Raw genomic sequence first — 17,226 nt, 5'->3', positions numbered from 1 at the left:
CTTTGTCAAAAAATTTAGATCACAGCAAAGCTTTCAATTTTCTCTGTAACTTTGCTGTACAAAAGTGTACCACATTTCCGGCATAACTGCTTTTACGCAAAAGTTACATGGCTTTGAAAACAATGTTTTCCAAAAGTGCTCTTGGTGGTGTTAGAATAATTTGGCACACTGTGGGTTATACTGTGGCTGCATGGCACACAATTGAGAGATAACCCTTACCCTTGTATGTGGGTGGAGATCCTGTTTTCACAGGAATTATGATGGTTCAATGTACTTTTTGTGTCTTGGGCTCACACATGCTCATGACATATGTTCAAGCGGCATTACTTGCTCACACACTGACATGGCAATGCATTTAGTTTATATTGGTGTATTACAGGTTTTGAATTAGTGCATGGCTGAAATATGATTAGGATTTGTACCAAAGCTTCTCATAAAATCAGAAAGATGGGACTTGCACCCTGCTTGTTTATGTTCTATTAGCAGATCGTTATGACACTTTCAATTTATTTCATTCATAGTTATTTCTTCTTATATCTCAATAGTATAATGGCCTACAGTTACTGTAAAAGTGGATATTTTCGTGTGACTAATTTTTCATGCTCGGCCGGGTAAGAACAGTTTGCGTGTTTTGATTCCGCGGTATCAAGACAACAACTACATGAACATATGGCAAGCAAAAATATTGCATGCTTTTATTTTCGCGCTAGCTTCTGGTTGCGTGAAATGCGCGAAAATTTCAACACCGTGAAAATTCCACTTTTACAGTATAGAGTACATGAGCTGAGTCTCATTGCAAATCCAGATTCTTGACAACTATCAAACCTTTGAGGTTTATCTGTTAGATTGAGAGCAGGAAAAGGGACTGTATCAGTTGAATAGATAACATCAACAGTAATCAAAGTACATCGCAACTCACAGGCAGCAGATTTTATGAGAAAAAAAACAAACAAACAAACACAAGGGAAGAAGAACTTGACCTAAAAACCGATAAAATATCGGTTAGTTGAACAGTTATCCTCTTTCTCAAAGGATTTCCTTTCTGTGTATCTACTGTGTATTCAAATGTCAGTATCCCAATTTATCACAAAGCAGTTGCACAGAGGCCAATATGGAATGCAATGATAATTCAAGTGAGGTTTCTGTATTGTCGGTGCCATGACAAAGTAGCCTGTAAGAATTTCATAGCATTCATTCCATCCTGGTAATGGGAAAGTTTTCAGATCAGATCAGATATTATTTTGTTGTCCAGTTTAGAAATTCTTTCTGTTGGCAGTTATACTGATAAGAATGTCTACATGCAAACATACATAAATACACACATACATACATACATACATACATACGGTACATGCATACATATAAAATACAATTCTCATATGCAATTATACAATCATCTGTACTCATAATAGAGTAAGCAAATACTTAATTACGTACCAGTTCATTATTTATTATAATTCATTGTATTCATGGATCAAAACATAACAAAGGAGTCAAGAACGTGAAGTCTGTGCTTTCATCACCTACTTGGGGCGAAAAATTTCCATTCCGCATCTCGGATGCTCAGAATCCGTGTCTGATGGCTTGTTGACAAACTGAAAACTTTTCTTCTGTAGAGGAACTAGATGCAGCATTGTTTCATTGTCTCATTTTCTTGAAAATGCACATTCAATCTCTACTGTGTTGTACATCAAAAAACCTTGAAAAGTATTTATGCAGGAGTGTACTAGAAAGAAAGTTTTGTGCTTGTGTGTGATTCAACTGTAAAGTGAATGATAAGATTAAAAGATTGTGTTTTGTGTATGATGTATTTATGATAGCAAATGAAACGTGTATTGTCAGATAATGTATTAAGAAACATTAGTGTATTTAATATTGTCTGTCTAATGCCAGAACAGCCTTGACTGCATAAAACTATGTAGAAATAAAGTCCACCTAGGTGCAAAACTAAGTGTATGAATATGTATTTCAGTAAATTCAATAAATCTTGGCATGCTATCATGGCTGTGCTTACAACATGAGATACATTTACAACTGTGTCTATTTGTATATCTATTGCATTTCCGTAATAGGGAAGAACTTTGATATTGGCTTATCATCTTCAAATGTAGTTTTCTGCTGAATTTCAAATTTAGTGTTGTGGAATTTTTCATGTTGCTGTTTAAATTTCTTTTATTTAATGTTTTGACAAACTGTTTCCTGATGAGGGAGGAATTATCATCGAAATCAGAAAATACAATAATGTGACATCACGTAGCTCCTTGATGTGCTTAGAGGGTTTTAACAGTTACATGTATATGATTTGGAAACTGTCATGAAAAGGACTATGGGGATTGAAAGAAACAGATGACTAAGAGGGTGGGGGGGATTGTTATATTTACACTGATTAGTTTTTCCTTATTTTTGTTTTTTTTGTGTGTTTTTTTTTCTCGCCAGAAGTTCAGGGCAGAATCATAGTGAAAGAAGAGAGGGAGAAGGTCTAGGGAGAGGGTGTGCATGTGTGCATGTGTGTCTTAAAAAAAGATGTGATTGTGTGTGTGTGTGGATGTGTGTGTGTGTGTGTGGATGTGTGTGTGTGTGTGTGTCATAGATGTGTATCCTTGCTTTTGTTTATTCTTATTCTAGATGTGTAAACATTTTTAAGCTATTGCATACAACCTTGCTTAAGTAGACCTTGCATAAGTCAAATAATCTGAGTTGAAGGTGTTTTCAGGTCCTCTTTATGCTTTGCAGATTTTAATCCCTCATAAGTTGAATCTTCTCAAAGTCGAAGCATTTCTTCAGTCCAAATAGATTACACTTTGACAAGGTTGACTGTAATATTTCATTGGTTATTATAACTGACTTATTTGAAGGAAATCTAGTAAAGATCTTTGGAAAACAAAAATCTCACAAAAAAATCCTTACTGAGTAAGTGACTCTGTCTGCATATATAGCCATATATACCCATATGTTTTGGTCCTTTGACCCTGTTGCTTTTCAGCCTATTTTTTTTTTTTTTTTTTTTGGTAGCCTATGAAAAGGCATACTTTGTCTCTGTTGAGAAAATGTAATTGTTTTGAGGCCCAGATCGAATAGGAATATCTTTTTATGTTATTTTATTTCATTTTTTATTTTTGCTGACATCATCACAGCTCACTTGTTGAGAAGTGCGACTTCAAACCAGTCTCTGCGAAAACCTTCTGAGTCGTGTTCATTAGTAGGGCCTACTCTATTGGGTTATGATAATCTTCTAGGGTATAAAAAAAAAACAAAAAAGAAGTTCAAATGATGATGATTTTATAATAGATTGTAGGCATTAAAATGAGAAGAGGAAGTGAGGAAGAAGAAAAAAGATTTGGTAGCTGAGGAGAAAAAAAAAAGGATGTGACAAAAGAGGAGACAGAAAAACAGAAGAGATGGATGAATAGAGGGGACTACATATAGAAGAGAAAGAAGATGGAGGGGAGTTGGGAGGGGAAGAGGGATAGAGAAAGTCAAGTCTACCTGACGGACGGACATTACGCATACTCAGTAATTTTATTTTATTTATTTTTTATTTTATTTATTTTTTTTTTTTTGGGGGGGGGGCGCTATGAGCCTTTCTTGGTGATCGACTACTGCTATCGATGTCGAGTTTACGTATCGTTCGACAGAGGCCAACTTCAGAATAATCTTCAAAATGGATCGCGAGATGGCACAGAAGACATGGGAAATGTCTAATAATATCGAACTTGTACAGAGTGTTGATGAAATATACAAATACGACAAGAAACAACAGCACGAAATTCTTCAGGCGAAGCCATGGACAAAGGAGTGAGTATCGGGAAATAATTGTACAGTCCCATTCGTCCATTTCTATGTCAGGGTTGATTTGCTGTTTATTAACATTTGCGTAGGCCTATTAGGTCTACACACCAACACTAGAACCTACTAGCCAAGATCTAACGTTAACACTATATGCAACAGTGCAAATACATTGCTAAACGAACAGACTAAAGCCAAGGCACTGAACAGTTTGGCGAAATTTTATTTGTTATTACTATCATTAGCAATTAGGCCTAGGTGATGTCTGATGATAATCCTGGAGTTCAGGGGCATGCAGAACTGAGCTGAGAAGGCAGTTATGTCGGTATGATTCATATGAGTACATGACCCCGGCCAAACGATACGATAAAAGATAGACTTTATTTATTCTTTTGATCATAAAAGGTTTAATAGTACAACAGCTGACTTGTTTCAGCTTCTCGTTGCTGTCATTACAGTTCAATTTGCGCAGTCGAAAATAAATTTATAGCCATAAATATTGCTGAATGCACTCAAAATTTACCGTATTTAAAAATAGAATTTAGAACCTCAAGTGGTATTGCCAAGAGCAAGATTCGCTTACTCGTTGATCGCTTGTTGGTGTGCACGCATTTGCCTGGTAAGAACCCGGCCCCAGTGCACTCCCTGCTGAACGCCTAGTGAAGTTAGCGTGCCTCCAAGGCAGCATTGAAAGGGTATCGTGGCCAGGACCCACGAGACAATACAAGGCAATGGCAGCTGTTTTGCTCTGTGCAGGTCATGGTGGTTATTTGTGACCCGCGACAACGGTTTCAGGCAAAAGTCGCAAGGGCAAATTCCCTCCTAGGCGGGGTACAAAGATTTTGACCATTATTTTTGTCGATTTAGGTTTTTTGCAGAAATCGAATCTTTGATAATATTTTCTACATCTACATGTAGGGGCCTACACTAAATTTCATAGCATAAGACTATCGTTTTCCTATCGAAAATGGAATTTTAAGCACCCTATGTTGGATCGCACTCGTCAGTTTCGAGCTTCTTTCGAACGCCGCGCCAATATCCCCTGCGTTGCTACGGCGTAGGGACTCGCATGCGATTGGCTGGTGCGTCGCACACATTTACATAATTCGGCTTTCGGAGACACCAGTTGCAGCGTTTGGGGAAATGCTTTGTCCACGCGTGCACGATTACACGCTCCATTGTTCTTGCTATAGTGGTTTATATACGTTCGCTCTGTAGTGCGTGCTCTTCGTTAATTGGCTTTCTATCCAAACTATTCTACCGCAATGTTCGACAACGGAAGTGAAACAAAAATCATGTAGCATGACATAATCGTGTGAAAGAAAACTAGATATTCTCAAATTTGTCTACTTGTACATGTAGTAAAAATTATGACAGCAGACTGACTCAATGGAAGGTAGATGAGAGGAAAGGAGTGGTCACATGTGACTAATTATATTCAAATACTACACGTCAAGATCGCACAAAACTAACGAGTCGTGTTTGTTTGTTTGTTTGTTTCAATTTAATTAGCACCACCGAACAAAGCAACATATGCATGTCTTGTAAAAGCAAAACAAACAGGAAGCGTGACCCTTGCCAGCACTAGCAATTTTCTGCCTTCAAAAGGGTCGCCAATGATATAGACAAATCAACCACAATGAAAACGCGATTTGTAAATGTGTGGATTCGCAATCGCTCCTGTTACATGCACACGGTCATGGCGTGTGGATGCTATTGCGTAATGCGTGCACCAAATACACATGTACATGTACACCATACAGCTGTACGTGCAATTATCGTATTCGCCATCTTGAAAGACGTACTGTAAACAAACCCGAGCGAAACGCATTGTTTTTCGGCTCCATACACTGAGCTCCGAGGAAGGTGCCCGGGAAATTTGACTCTCTCAGTGAGCCAATCAGAAGGCGCTGTGGTTGCTAGAGGCGGAGCTTAACATCGATTGGCACCATCGTACGGATGGGTGATTCTCCCCTCGTATCGCCGCTCGGACATTGTCTTTGAGAAAGAGGTGAATCTTCAAAGCCTGTTTTCTCGCAATTTTGACAGGCTAAAAACTTAAAAAGTGCATTTTATTTTTCTTTCTATGCCCACTTATGGTGCCGAAGAATACAAGTGTTTAATATCTATGCAAAGCTTAGGAAATGGACATTGTGATTCAGTCAAAAAATGAATTTTCAAAATTCCCGACTTTTGCCTGAAACCCTTGTCGCCGGTCACATTTCGTTCTCTGGTTTTACTTACTGGTAGATGTCCTTTTTGTGAACCAAATATGGCTAGCTTACTTGGCACGGTTATAAGAGATGAGAACAACTGTTCAAAATCAGAGATAGAATGGTGCCTGTGCAAGTGGAAATATATCTGGGATATTTCTATTTACTTTGATTTAATTTCTTTTAAAAGTGCAAAATAGTGCTAACACTCCTAATTGCATCTGCTGAGGCTTTTGCTTTATAGAACAATTACATGTATGACTCTGATCTTTACTCTCTTACAGTCATTTCTGAAATGACTTCAATATCAATGTTGATATTAGTACTGGTAATCATCCTTTGTCTGCATGATGATGCTTGTAAGTTCAGATGTGGGAAAAAAAAATCACAAAAATAGACATGTTGTATTACACCCCACTTCTTCATTCTCTAACAAAGCTGATAACAGATGCAAGTTTATGATTTATTGAAGGTATTGTGAATATGGGCACGAAAAAACAATTGTCTGTTATCTTCTTTTTTAAATTTAAAAATGCAGCAACCAATATTTCAAGTACATCAAGATCTCGGCTCTGGCTCTGCTCAAGATGGTGATGCATGCCAGGTCAGGAGGAACACTAGAGGTCATGGGTCTTTTACTAGGCAAGGTGAGATACAGTACACTTGCTTGTTTTGGAAGCAAGGCTAACGTACATTCAGCCTTAAAATGGGTCATGTTCTTCTGATAGATGTCTTGAGGGAGTAATCTATTCTTCATGCTCTTGAATAAAATCTGTTATGTTCAGCATAATGATGTCTTACACAAACTGATATAAGATATTGATATTTGATTGTATTTATGTTTTTGAGTATACTTTCTCACATCAACTTCTTCTTTCATAAATTCATATTTGTTGAATACTGCAGTTGTATTTTTTGAGAGCAAATCTTTTTAATTTCTGAGTTTTGTCCTTCAATTCATGCTACACATTTCACAAGACCTTGTCCCCCCCCCCCCCTTTTTTTTTTCTTTTCTTTCTTATTCTCCTGGGGTACAAATTGCATTACTTAGAATATTCAATACCAAGAGGATTGTTTGAGAATTATTAGACAGTAGAATATTCAGGTAATTGTTCTTTATCTATCCTTTGATGTTGCAACATGCACACTGTTGTATCCTGTAAGAAGACAATGGAGTAGTGAAAGCTTAAATACAAACCGTTTGTGTACCAAGCTACTCTAATGAAAGATGATATCTTTCATTTGTTTATTTCTAACTAGCATACCTATCATAAAAATATTAAAGTAGGCTTGTAACAGCTAAAAGAAAAAAAAAAGTGAACAGAAAATAATTTTGAGGTATGGGTTACATCTAAATACATTAAATGCCATAATTTGTTTTACTTGCCACAACTTTGTAGGTTGACGGTGAGACGATGATAGTGATGGACTGCTTTGCCTTGCCAGTTGAGGGAACAGAAACAAGAGTCAACGCTCAGGCTGCAGCATACGAGTACATGGCAGCATACATTGAGAACGCCAAGCAGGTAATGACCACTGTGCTATTGTACTCTGATTTTCCACTTCCCTACATGAAGTTACAAAATAACATGAAGTTACAAAATATGACTGCAGTTGACTCTTATTTCTTTCTTCTTCTTTTTTTTTCTTCATTTCAATCTATCAAATCAGAAATGATATTTTTTTTTTTTTTTTTGAGAAACAATGATTTCTGTATGAATTGAAAGTGGAAGGTGATTTTGGATATTTTCAGAGGCAAGATATGAGCTACCATAGTATAAAAGTGATGCTGTGAGTCATGTTTACCTTGGTACTAGGTTATAACTCTCCCCCCCCCCCCTTTCCCTCTCTGTCATGGAAGAAATTGAAGCTAAACAATTCAGAGATACATTTTATAGACAATGAGCTTAAACATGCCTATAAAATACAGTAGCAACGCACTGAAAAGCATGAAATCAAAAGCATGACATATTCTGGGTGCCTTGAAAACTGACAATAGATTGAATGATCTGACAAGTTTAAAGTCATTGTATGTTTGTTTTGTATGTTCTTTCTCTCTTTTCTTGAGTAAATATTGTTGATTTCTTGTATTTAATTGTAATTGTATGGCGCTTTGAATCTGTACAGAAAAGGCACTATCAAGATATATAACATACATAGTGTTATGTTTATGGGAATCATAGGAGTGGATCTTACAGAATATTTTGATTGAATTCTGGCTTTCAGCATAATGGAGATAATACCACACTTTTAACCTTCCTTACTGCGTACATGTTACAGGTTGGTCGTCTAGAAAATGCCATTGGATGGTATCACAGTCACCCTGGATATGGCTGCTGGTTATCAGGGATTGATGTTGGAACTCAGATGCTCAATCAGCAGTTCCAGGAACCATTTGTAGCAATTGTGGTGAGTTGATGAATATTTTGTATCCTTACTTAACCCGTTGAAGATGAGTCCCGAGAATACTCGGGCAGTTGTCTATGCGAAATGTTTGTTTTAAGTTATGTGTGTAGCAAAATTAGTCCATCCTCAATGGGTGAAAAGGATAAGTTTTGAAAATGAGTACAGAACACAGAAAATTTGTTCAGTTATTGTTTGTGGGAAAGACTCTTTTAAGTTTTATAATGTTTTGAAGTACCGTTATTGCAACTTGAGCTGAATTGTCGCATTACTGACAACTGTGCTAATTATTGATGTGTTAATTAACTATCTCTTTAGTACCAGATAAACTGATTGGGGAATGTTAAATACAATGTAAATGCAATCAACTGTACAGCTGCATAATATGCTTGAGCATTCAAACAAGGCACTATGGTACATAACTGCTTTGAGACACTGTTTATTCACAAGCATCTTGTGGTGCTTGGCACAGAAAAAGGGTTCCCTTGTATTAGGCCTAGGCAGTAAGATGATTAAAACATTCTTGTTCCTTTTGTTTTCCTGAAGGTTGACCCAGTGAGGACAATTTCAGCAGGGAAAGTCAACATTGGTGCATTCAGGACATATCCAAAGGTGAGGCCTCAGAGATAAATACTGTACAGAGAGATTCAGACTGTGTCATTGATATTGCAGTATTGAAGCTAGAATAATTATTATGATTGCCATTATGTGTGGACAGATGCTATTATTGTTAGTAGTAGTAGTAGTGTATTAGTAGTAGTGGTAATAGTAGTAGTAGTAGTAGTAGTAGTAGTAGAAGTAGTAGCTTCTGAGAGAAAATACAATGTATTTGCTGAAATGTCTGTATTGTGAACATGTCTATACCTCAATGACAGATCCGCGTCATCTCAAAATTGTCTTGGTTATCAATGTGTTATTCTGTGTGTATGCATTTTGATGTCACACTAAAAGGATGATGATTATGAATAGACAAGAACCTTCCCTTCAGTGTCCAAGCTTGCATAATGTTTTAAGACCTGGTGATGTGGGGAAACATGGGTGGTCCGATTAAAATCATCTTCATTTGCTGCCCACTGAGGTACATTTTGAAAATTACAAGTAGTGCCCATTAGCCACTTATCAGTGAATATGTGTATTGAATCGTACACAATGTACACTCATTGGTACGGTCAACTATGGTTGAGATTCTTCAGCTGTGTGTGCACTCACATAGAGATCAGTGATACAACTGTACACACTTCACTAACTGGTTTTGTTTTGTTTTTTTTTGTTTTTTGTATCCGAGTTGGACTAGCCTTCCAAATCCACTGTATCCCCTTGCTACCATGTTTGTGTACAATCTCTATTGTAATCATCCCTACAGGGCTACAAGCCCCCTGATGATGGTCCCTCGGAGTATCAGACCATCCCTCTCAACAAGATTGAAGACTTTGGGGTTCACTGCAAGCAGTATTACTCCTTGGAAGTCTCCTACTTCAAGTCAGCCCTGGATCGCAAGCTCCTGGAGTCATTATGGAACAAGTACTGGGTCAACACTCTCAGCTCCTCAAGTTTACTCACAGTAAGCATAAATAAAAAATGATATCACAGCATTATGCTGTTCTGTTTACCTTATTCTGTTGCTTGTTTGTCATTTGTTGTTTTTGTGCATTTATGCATGTGGATCTCTTGTGTGTCTATCATGACTATGTATCTAGGTTGTACGTGTGCTTTGTATTATATGTATGTATCGATGTAACGTGTATGTATGCAAACAAAACAAATTTCCAGAAACGGAAAATAAAATTGAACTGAATTGAACTGAACTCAATTAGATTATCTGTTTATTTGTTTTGATCTTACACAACTGTAGGTATACTTGTGTTTCTTCATATTTTCAATCATTTCACTTTATTTTCAGTTGTAATTACTTATGTGTAATTGATCCTTGATTTGAAAGAGAAATGAAATTGTACTAAATGTAATAAGGCTCATTCTTTTATCTTTTTAATGTGAAGTAAGTATTGCATTGTTTTGTCTGTACATTAACATCAGGGGCACACAATTCAGCCCCTAGGCTGCTATGTAACTGCCTTTTGATGAAATAAACCAATATCTATCTATCTATCTATTTGGAATGTTGTATATGTCAAGTGATATCGTCATCTGTATTGAAAATATGTAGTCTCTGGCAAGTTTGAAGTCTCCCAAAACATTGATTACCATAACCCTTTATTGCTTACTCCATTCTATCCTCAATGTGCCAGAATGCAGACTACACCACCGGCCAGGTTTCAGATCTATCCGAGAAGCTAGAGAATGCAGAGAGCCAGCTGGGGCGGGGTAGCTTCATGCTCGCTGTGGACCATGAGAAGAAGGCTGAGGACAAGCTAGGGAAGGCCACCAAAGACAGGTGAGTCACTTGGGTACTTTAACCGATTAAGGACGAGTCCCCAGTATACATGGGCAAGTGTTTATGGGAAGTATGTGTTATAGCAAAATCAGTTAATCCTCTGCGGGTTAAACCCCTTTTTTGAAAAGCTGAACTTACTTCCTTTACATCGGCATTCACTAATCCATCCAAACTTGTTCTGCAACTGTAATGTAGTTGTAAAGTTTAATAGCAAACCCACTCGAGTGTAGCAATTTGTCTCAGTCCAGCAGGGTGAAGAGGGCTTTAGATCACGTCTTTTCATTGAGAATTAGTTTCCAGATATCTGTGCCAATCAGCAAAGAAAGTACAGTAAGTGTTAATATAACTTCTGACTGCTTTTAGAGTCAAAGCTGTAAAGAAGGGATCTAGATCTGGGCTGCCAGCTGTTTGTTTGTTTGTTTTTTCAATATTTAGTATGTTTTTACTTGGACAAAACAATGAAACTATATTTGTTTGTTTTTTGTTTATTAAGATATTCTAGTTTTTAAACTCGAACTGTGTGTCAGTTTAGTCTCTGTTGATTTAGTTTCATCTAAGAATTGTCCCAAAAAAGAAATTAGTATGTCTTTCATGACACAATTGTTCATCTGAACACAATTCGTTCTCATTCACCATTTTTTCTTTTCTTTGCAGCTGCAAAACCACGATAGAAGTCATCCACGGTCTAATGTCCCAAGTCATCAAAAACAAACTCTTCAACCAAGTCCACAATCGCTGAAGAGAATCTGCCTTTCCCCAGCTAATACATAGGATGTCGTGAAGCAGACGCAAACAATGTGTTTGTGTGGCTAATTAACGTTATATTTATGAAACTTCAGTTTCAGGAAAACTCATGGGTGTATTCCTGATCGCTAGTTATTGCAGTAAATGCAAACTTCTTACATATGATCCTTTGATATCAAGGGGATGTACATAGCAAAAGAGTAATAGTATCTGTAAATGCCTGCATACCCTCTACACTACAACCTGCTAAACAGATAGTTGAAAATTTAAACAGAGGAATTGACACCATTTGTGATTTATTCATTTATTGCTGTTTTGTTTTGGGGTTATTCTTTTATGATTTATTCAATTATTATGTTATTCCCTTATCATGACATTCATAATTTTACCCCTTATGACCCTCTCCACTGGAAATATTTACTACCAAGTAATGCAGGAGTTTGCACAGTGTATTCTGTCATGTAGATTTTCAAAATCATGAATGAACTTCTGAAGGCAGTAACCGTGAATGCTTGCTCTGCATTACAAGTGTCTTGATTTGTTATCTAGCACGGATGTGGTAGCAGTTCATAACTTGTGGTACTGACATGATAAAACAAAAACCCAGCAAAAGCTCACCATGTAGCCACTGGGCAGCAGTATAAAGCCTGTAGCAGTAGCAATAAAACTGGAAGGAATGAAAGTTTTGATGCTCTTTGGGGTAATAGCAAAATTTAGAGGTGGGTGTGACCAAAATTTGTCACACCTTTCCATAGTGCTATGTGCCACTAGAAGATGAGAATGCTAGAAAATGAGTTATGGACTTGCTAAAGACATCCACCAATGTAAACATAGTGAAAACTACCACACTTCTTGTCATACAAAGATACCAAAGGAACGGATGGCCAAGCAAAATCTATCAGTTATTTCAGACAAGAAACGCAATAAACGGCATAGAAGAGAGAGAAGACCCCTTTTCCATGAGTATCCTTATTTTGCTGTTTCACAAAGAAATTGACCCTTAGTTTCAATTCTCGTAATGTTACAGATGCAATTGGCCACGGTTGCATGTGCAATTACCCTTGAGTAAGATATTGCATTGATATTAAATGGCAGTTGTACGTTGTAGTTTAACATGGGGGAGCAAACAGCATCCATATTTCTGTTTAAACTGTTGAGGATGAGTCCCGAGTACACTCTGGCAAGTGTCTATGGGAAATGCTGTTGTAGCAAAATCAGCCCATCCTGAATGGGTTAAGAAATACCAGGGGGTATAAGTGTACAAATAGTCAGGAATAAAACACTATTGATAACAAATATGATTGTCTTCCAATCCAATGATTGTTTGTTGTTGGTTTGTTAAAGACAGGAATTCACCTACAGACCAGTGTATTTCTTTCATCATCCGTTCCGGCCCAGGCAACTCAAATTAGCTCCATTCACTAGGTTATATCCACTTTGTCTGTATGATCTCTTCACCTCTTTTCTTATAGAATGCTTATCAATGTATTCTCTAGGTTGCACTACACCTAAGTAAAGTCTACCTGTTAACAACAACAACAACAACAAAATGTGGCTGATGCTTTCAAAGACCTTTTGGTTTGCTGTTGATTAAACAAATATATTTTTCATCTTGGCTGGAAGCATAATTCGTTCTGAAAATAAGATTTATTTTGTCTCTGTTGTTTTAGAGCTAAACTATAAAGGAGTTACGCAGGTGCAAACAACACATTCACCCTGTTTCATCCAGTGGCAAACAGGAAATTTAGTACGAGTGTACTCTGGGTATATATACCAAGAAAATATCCATTACAAGTCAAATCATGGTTCAAGAGTACAGACCCACTTATTTGTGCTGTTCTTTTTGTTGTTACTCTAAACGTAAGCTTTTGCCACACAAACTTGACATGGCTGTCAGTGGGAATCTAGCATATCTGTACTAAAGGCCTTGTCCCTGCGTGTTGCAGAAATTCAGTGCAAGGACAGCCAATAATAGCCCAGTGCATTTGAGAACAGTGTGTTTTATGCATTAAAGGGCTAGGGTGAGTTTTAACCCTTTCTGTCCCGATGGGTCAAATGTGCACAAATTTAACACATACCTATGGACAAGAAATCCATGTGGCATTCAGAGGGTCTACTACACGAGGCAAACATCAACAAATAGGAGCTCTGCAAAAAAATGAGTTCATAAGATAGCATCAACTTGAGAGAGCTGTAATATCTCGGTGCTTGAGTTGAAACATACACAGAATCGATATCATAAAGATGTTAATGTATATCTATAAACAGAAGTCTCTCATAACAAGGTGATTTTGTACGTTCCAACACTTTGTATTTCTTTGTGTTTGTACCCTGAGATAGTGAAAACCCTGATATAACAATGAAGTTGCGATGGTTTCTTGGTCCTCAGTACAAGGTTCCCCTCTGCCAGTAGATGGCTACAATGAATATGTGTACGTTCCTTCATTCAAGTGCCCACTGCTCACAGGTTGATAGAGGGACAGTGCCGACATCACTTTGCCGACATCACTTGGCCTCATTCAAGAAATTGATGGCTTTTGCGTACATATGAGTTTGTATTGATGACTATCAAGACAATGGTACTGCATTGGCAGTACCTATCAAATTAATTAAACACAGTTAAGTCGCTGTGCACAAGTGTCATGTGCTTCACACAGTGTCTGGTCAGGCTGTGTGCTAAAATTCGTATATTCTTATTCTTTTTTTTTTTCTTTAAGCTACATAGTCTAAGGTAATCCTTTGTGATTGTATAGTCCGCAGTAATTTTTTCTTTCTTTCTTTCATTGAGGGATCTTCATCCTGTCCACAAACCATGGAAATTATTAACGGTAATAGATGATGTATACTTACAAATAGACTAAGGCTGCATTTTGTTTGTAACATGAACATTAAAAGCATAGTGGAAATTTAGCAGCCATTTTGACACGGCAAGAATGTCATGTGAATTCAAAGATGTACCCAGACGACAAATCTTTGGATATCATTTTGACACTGAGGAGATGTTGATTGACTTTTAATCCTGAAAATGTAAGTGTCTGCCAGTGTAAGCATTTTCTTGTAGCTTTTCTTGAGTATGCGTCTTGGAAAGAGATATTAAAGATGAAAACAAACAAACAAACAGACCCAGCTTTAGAGCTGTGAAATAGTTCTAAAAATGTAAGTTAGGGATAGAAACAACTAATGTAAAAGTGTTAATCAGTATAATCAATGTTGAGTATTGTTCAATATACAAAATGTGAACAATAGTTTTTAATAAAATTGTTTCCAGAATAAACCGATAACAGTTATGGTTTATTGAGAAAAATAGTGATAATCTCCTCATACATGTATTTGTGGATTTATTATGATTATTATTATTTTTTTTTGTAAGGTAGGATGTTTTGTGATACAACTGAACTATTCATATGCATCAGATTATGTGATAACTCAAATTTAATCACTGCTCCCAACGGTAAACAGTGGCTTCAAACTTGCAATTGCAGGTTACCATGCCTCTGCAAATGATTTTCCATTAAAATCGATGTTACTATGTTAAAGAAGAATCTAAAATCGTGTTTTAGACACTTGATTTTTCCTTTTCAGCTGATTATGAGAGGTGCGTGTGTACCGGTACTTTCATTTTGTGATAATCAGAATGGTAGTCTGTTTTCAAATTTAAGCTCAAGGTTTCAGTATGGTGTGTAATTTGAACTGTCATTGAACTCTAAATTGAGCAGGATGTGGGCATTTTATTGCCCGGACACGTGCTTGTGACGCGTGAACACTATGTCTTCATCACGTGCGTGCCTTCTACGTGTGTGTGTGCATGTGTGTGTGCTCGTGCTCGCTGCTTGGGCATTCGTTCGTGTGAACGGAGTGGCATTTTGTGCAATTCAAGTACAATTCAACGGTGTGAAATTTTTCCCAACATTATTGGCAAAAGAAACCGTAAGTTGCATTGTCTTTCGAATCTTACTAAGTACATGTATTTTGAGATTGGTATGCCACGTTCTGATCAGAATCCACATTTGTCTGCTTATACCATTGTCTTCTTTCTTATAACTAAGGGGAAATTATCTACTCTGATGTCCAATCATTTCTTTGACTACATAGAGATCAGTGATTAGGGAGCTTTAGATTTGCAACGTGGAGATGATCACAGAAGAAAAAAAAAATCTGCGCATGCGCAAGACCGCTTGTCAAAATCGATCTCGCGTCGTCTTAAGTTTTCACGACTGTTCTGACCCATCTGATCCCCCGAATGCAAAAAACAAAACAAAACAAAAAAACAAAAAACAATCCGATGAAATCTGATCCGACAAGCTCCAGAGACTCGCATCAGCTGACTTAGGATTTGTATATTGCGTATTGTGTACATGCAGAGTGTTTTAATGTAAGTTGGTACACCTAAACTGTTGTGTCGAGTTGAGTGACATTGATGAGAAGACGCGATGATAGCGAAACAGGGGCGGATCCAGGAATTCCGTAAAGGAAGGGGGGCGCAAGACTAGGCCTATTTCTGGTGCCACTTCCGGGTTTAATCAGCTAATAAGTAAGCACCAAAAAAAAAAAAGGGGGGGGGGGGGGATGGAGCTCCCGTGCCGTTTCTCGTGCCAATTCCGGGTTTCATCGGCTGACAATAAGAAGATAAAAAAACAAAAACGACAACAACTCAAACCAAAACCAAAACCCCGCAATTTTCTGGTGTCACTCTAATCGAAAATTTATTTTCTTTGTATTTATTATTTTTTTTTTTTAAGAAAAATGAAAGGGAGGCGCCCGGTACGCTGGATCCACCACTGCGACATGCCATAAGGCAGTTAGAAAACACATAGGCCCGTATTCTACTGTAGACCAAGATTTAAACCCATTTTAAACCCACTTTAGACTCACTTTAAACCAGACATTGGTTTAACACTGTTTAAAGTCGGGTTAAGTTTTTAGCAGAATACGGGCTATAGTGTTTGTTAATTTCGTTCGCTATAGGACTTATTGTGTGGAAATGTTGGCAGGATGCCACCGACAAATAGCGTAGATAAATCTTTAGAATTAAAGCTATCAAAATTTGAGAGGGAACAAAAGCCGCATTCAAAACCCGAAAAATTCCGTTTCGTATAGTAATAAAAAATTAAGCATAAAGGATTTTAGATTCAAAATTGTTTGTGGGAAAATGCTCTGTGTTTAGTTCCTTCATCGGATGATCGTGCCCCATCGGATCACACCCGACATGTCTGACACTGACCTGATAGTCGACCAACACAAGTCTGATTCATCAGACTGTGATCAGATACACTTCGGTGGGTGGCCGGAAGCAAAAAACTTTGCTTCCGACTAGTGACTGATGAGGAGGAAAAAATAAATCTGTGGATCGAGGGTATATTAGCGTTCGGTCAAATTCACGACGCAGAGAGCTACTTGACGCATGGATGACAAACGGCATATAGGGCGCCATTTTACTTTTTACAGGCTACCGTACGTCTCCTCCAAAAGTTCCGTTGCAACACGACGTAGGGAGAGAGAAGAATAGTCAACGCAACCGTCGTCTTAACGTCCGCGTCGCAAATCTAAAGCTAGGGCGAGCTCCCTCGTGACGACATCATGGCTTCACTTTTGTGTGTGTGTGTGTTGTTGTTTTTTTTTTTTTTGTAATATACCTCAGCACCCTGTAAAGACCGCCGCACACTTTACGACTATTGGTCGTTCGTATCG

The 17,226-nt window shown here is 37.6% G+C and overlaps 1 protein-coding gene across 1 annotated transcript; it reads left to right on the top strand.

The window, feature by feature from the left end:
• Window positions 1–3,619: 3,619 nt before the first annotated feature.
• Window positions 3,620–15,080, top strand: LOC140233644 (COP9 signalosome complex subunit 5). The gene is made up of 8 exons (XM_072313748.1): window positions 3,620–3,795; window positions 6,538–6,646; window positions 7,400–7,525; window positions 8,280–8,408; window positions 8,949–9,014; window positions 9,766–9,963; window positions 10,649–10,794; window positions 11,449–15,080. The coding sequence occupies exons 1-8, from the start codon at window positions 3,662–3,664 to the stop codon at window positions 11,531–11,533; spliced, it is 993 nt and encodes a 330-aa protein (XP_072169849.1). The 5' UTR covers window positions 3,620–3,661; the 3' UTR covers window positions 11,534–15,080.
• The last annotated feature ends 2,146 nt before the right edge of the window (window positions 15,081–17,226 follow it).

The sequence above is a fragment of the Diadema setosum genome, chromosome 10 (assembly GCF_964275005.1).
Source record: "Diadema setosum chromosome 10, eeDiaSeto1, whole genome shotgun sequence".
NCBI classification, from domain to species: domain Eukaryota; kingdom Metazoa; phylum Echinodermata; class Echinoidea; order Diadematoida; family Diadematidae; genus Diadema; species Diadema setosum.
This window is presented reverse-complemented; position numbering and strand designations above follow the sequence as displayed.

Bases quoted from the DNA above. Each gene is read 5' to 3' on its own strand.
- LOC140233644 (XM_072313748.1), top strand. From the start codon at position 3,662: ATGGATCGCGAGATGGCACAGAAGACATGGGAAATGTCTAATAATATC. The intron at 7,526-8,279 runs GTAATGACCACT...TACATGTTACAG, and splicing joins ACATTGAGAACGCCAAGCAG to GTTGGTCGTCTAGAAAATGC. The intron at 9,015-9,765 runs GTGAGGCCTCAG...TCATCCCTACAG, and splicing joins CATTCAGGACATATCCAAAG to GGCTACAAGCCCCCTGATGA.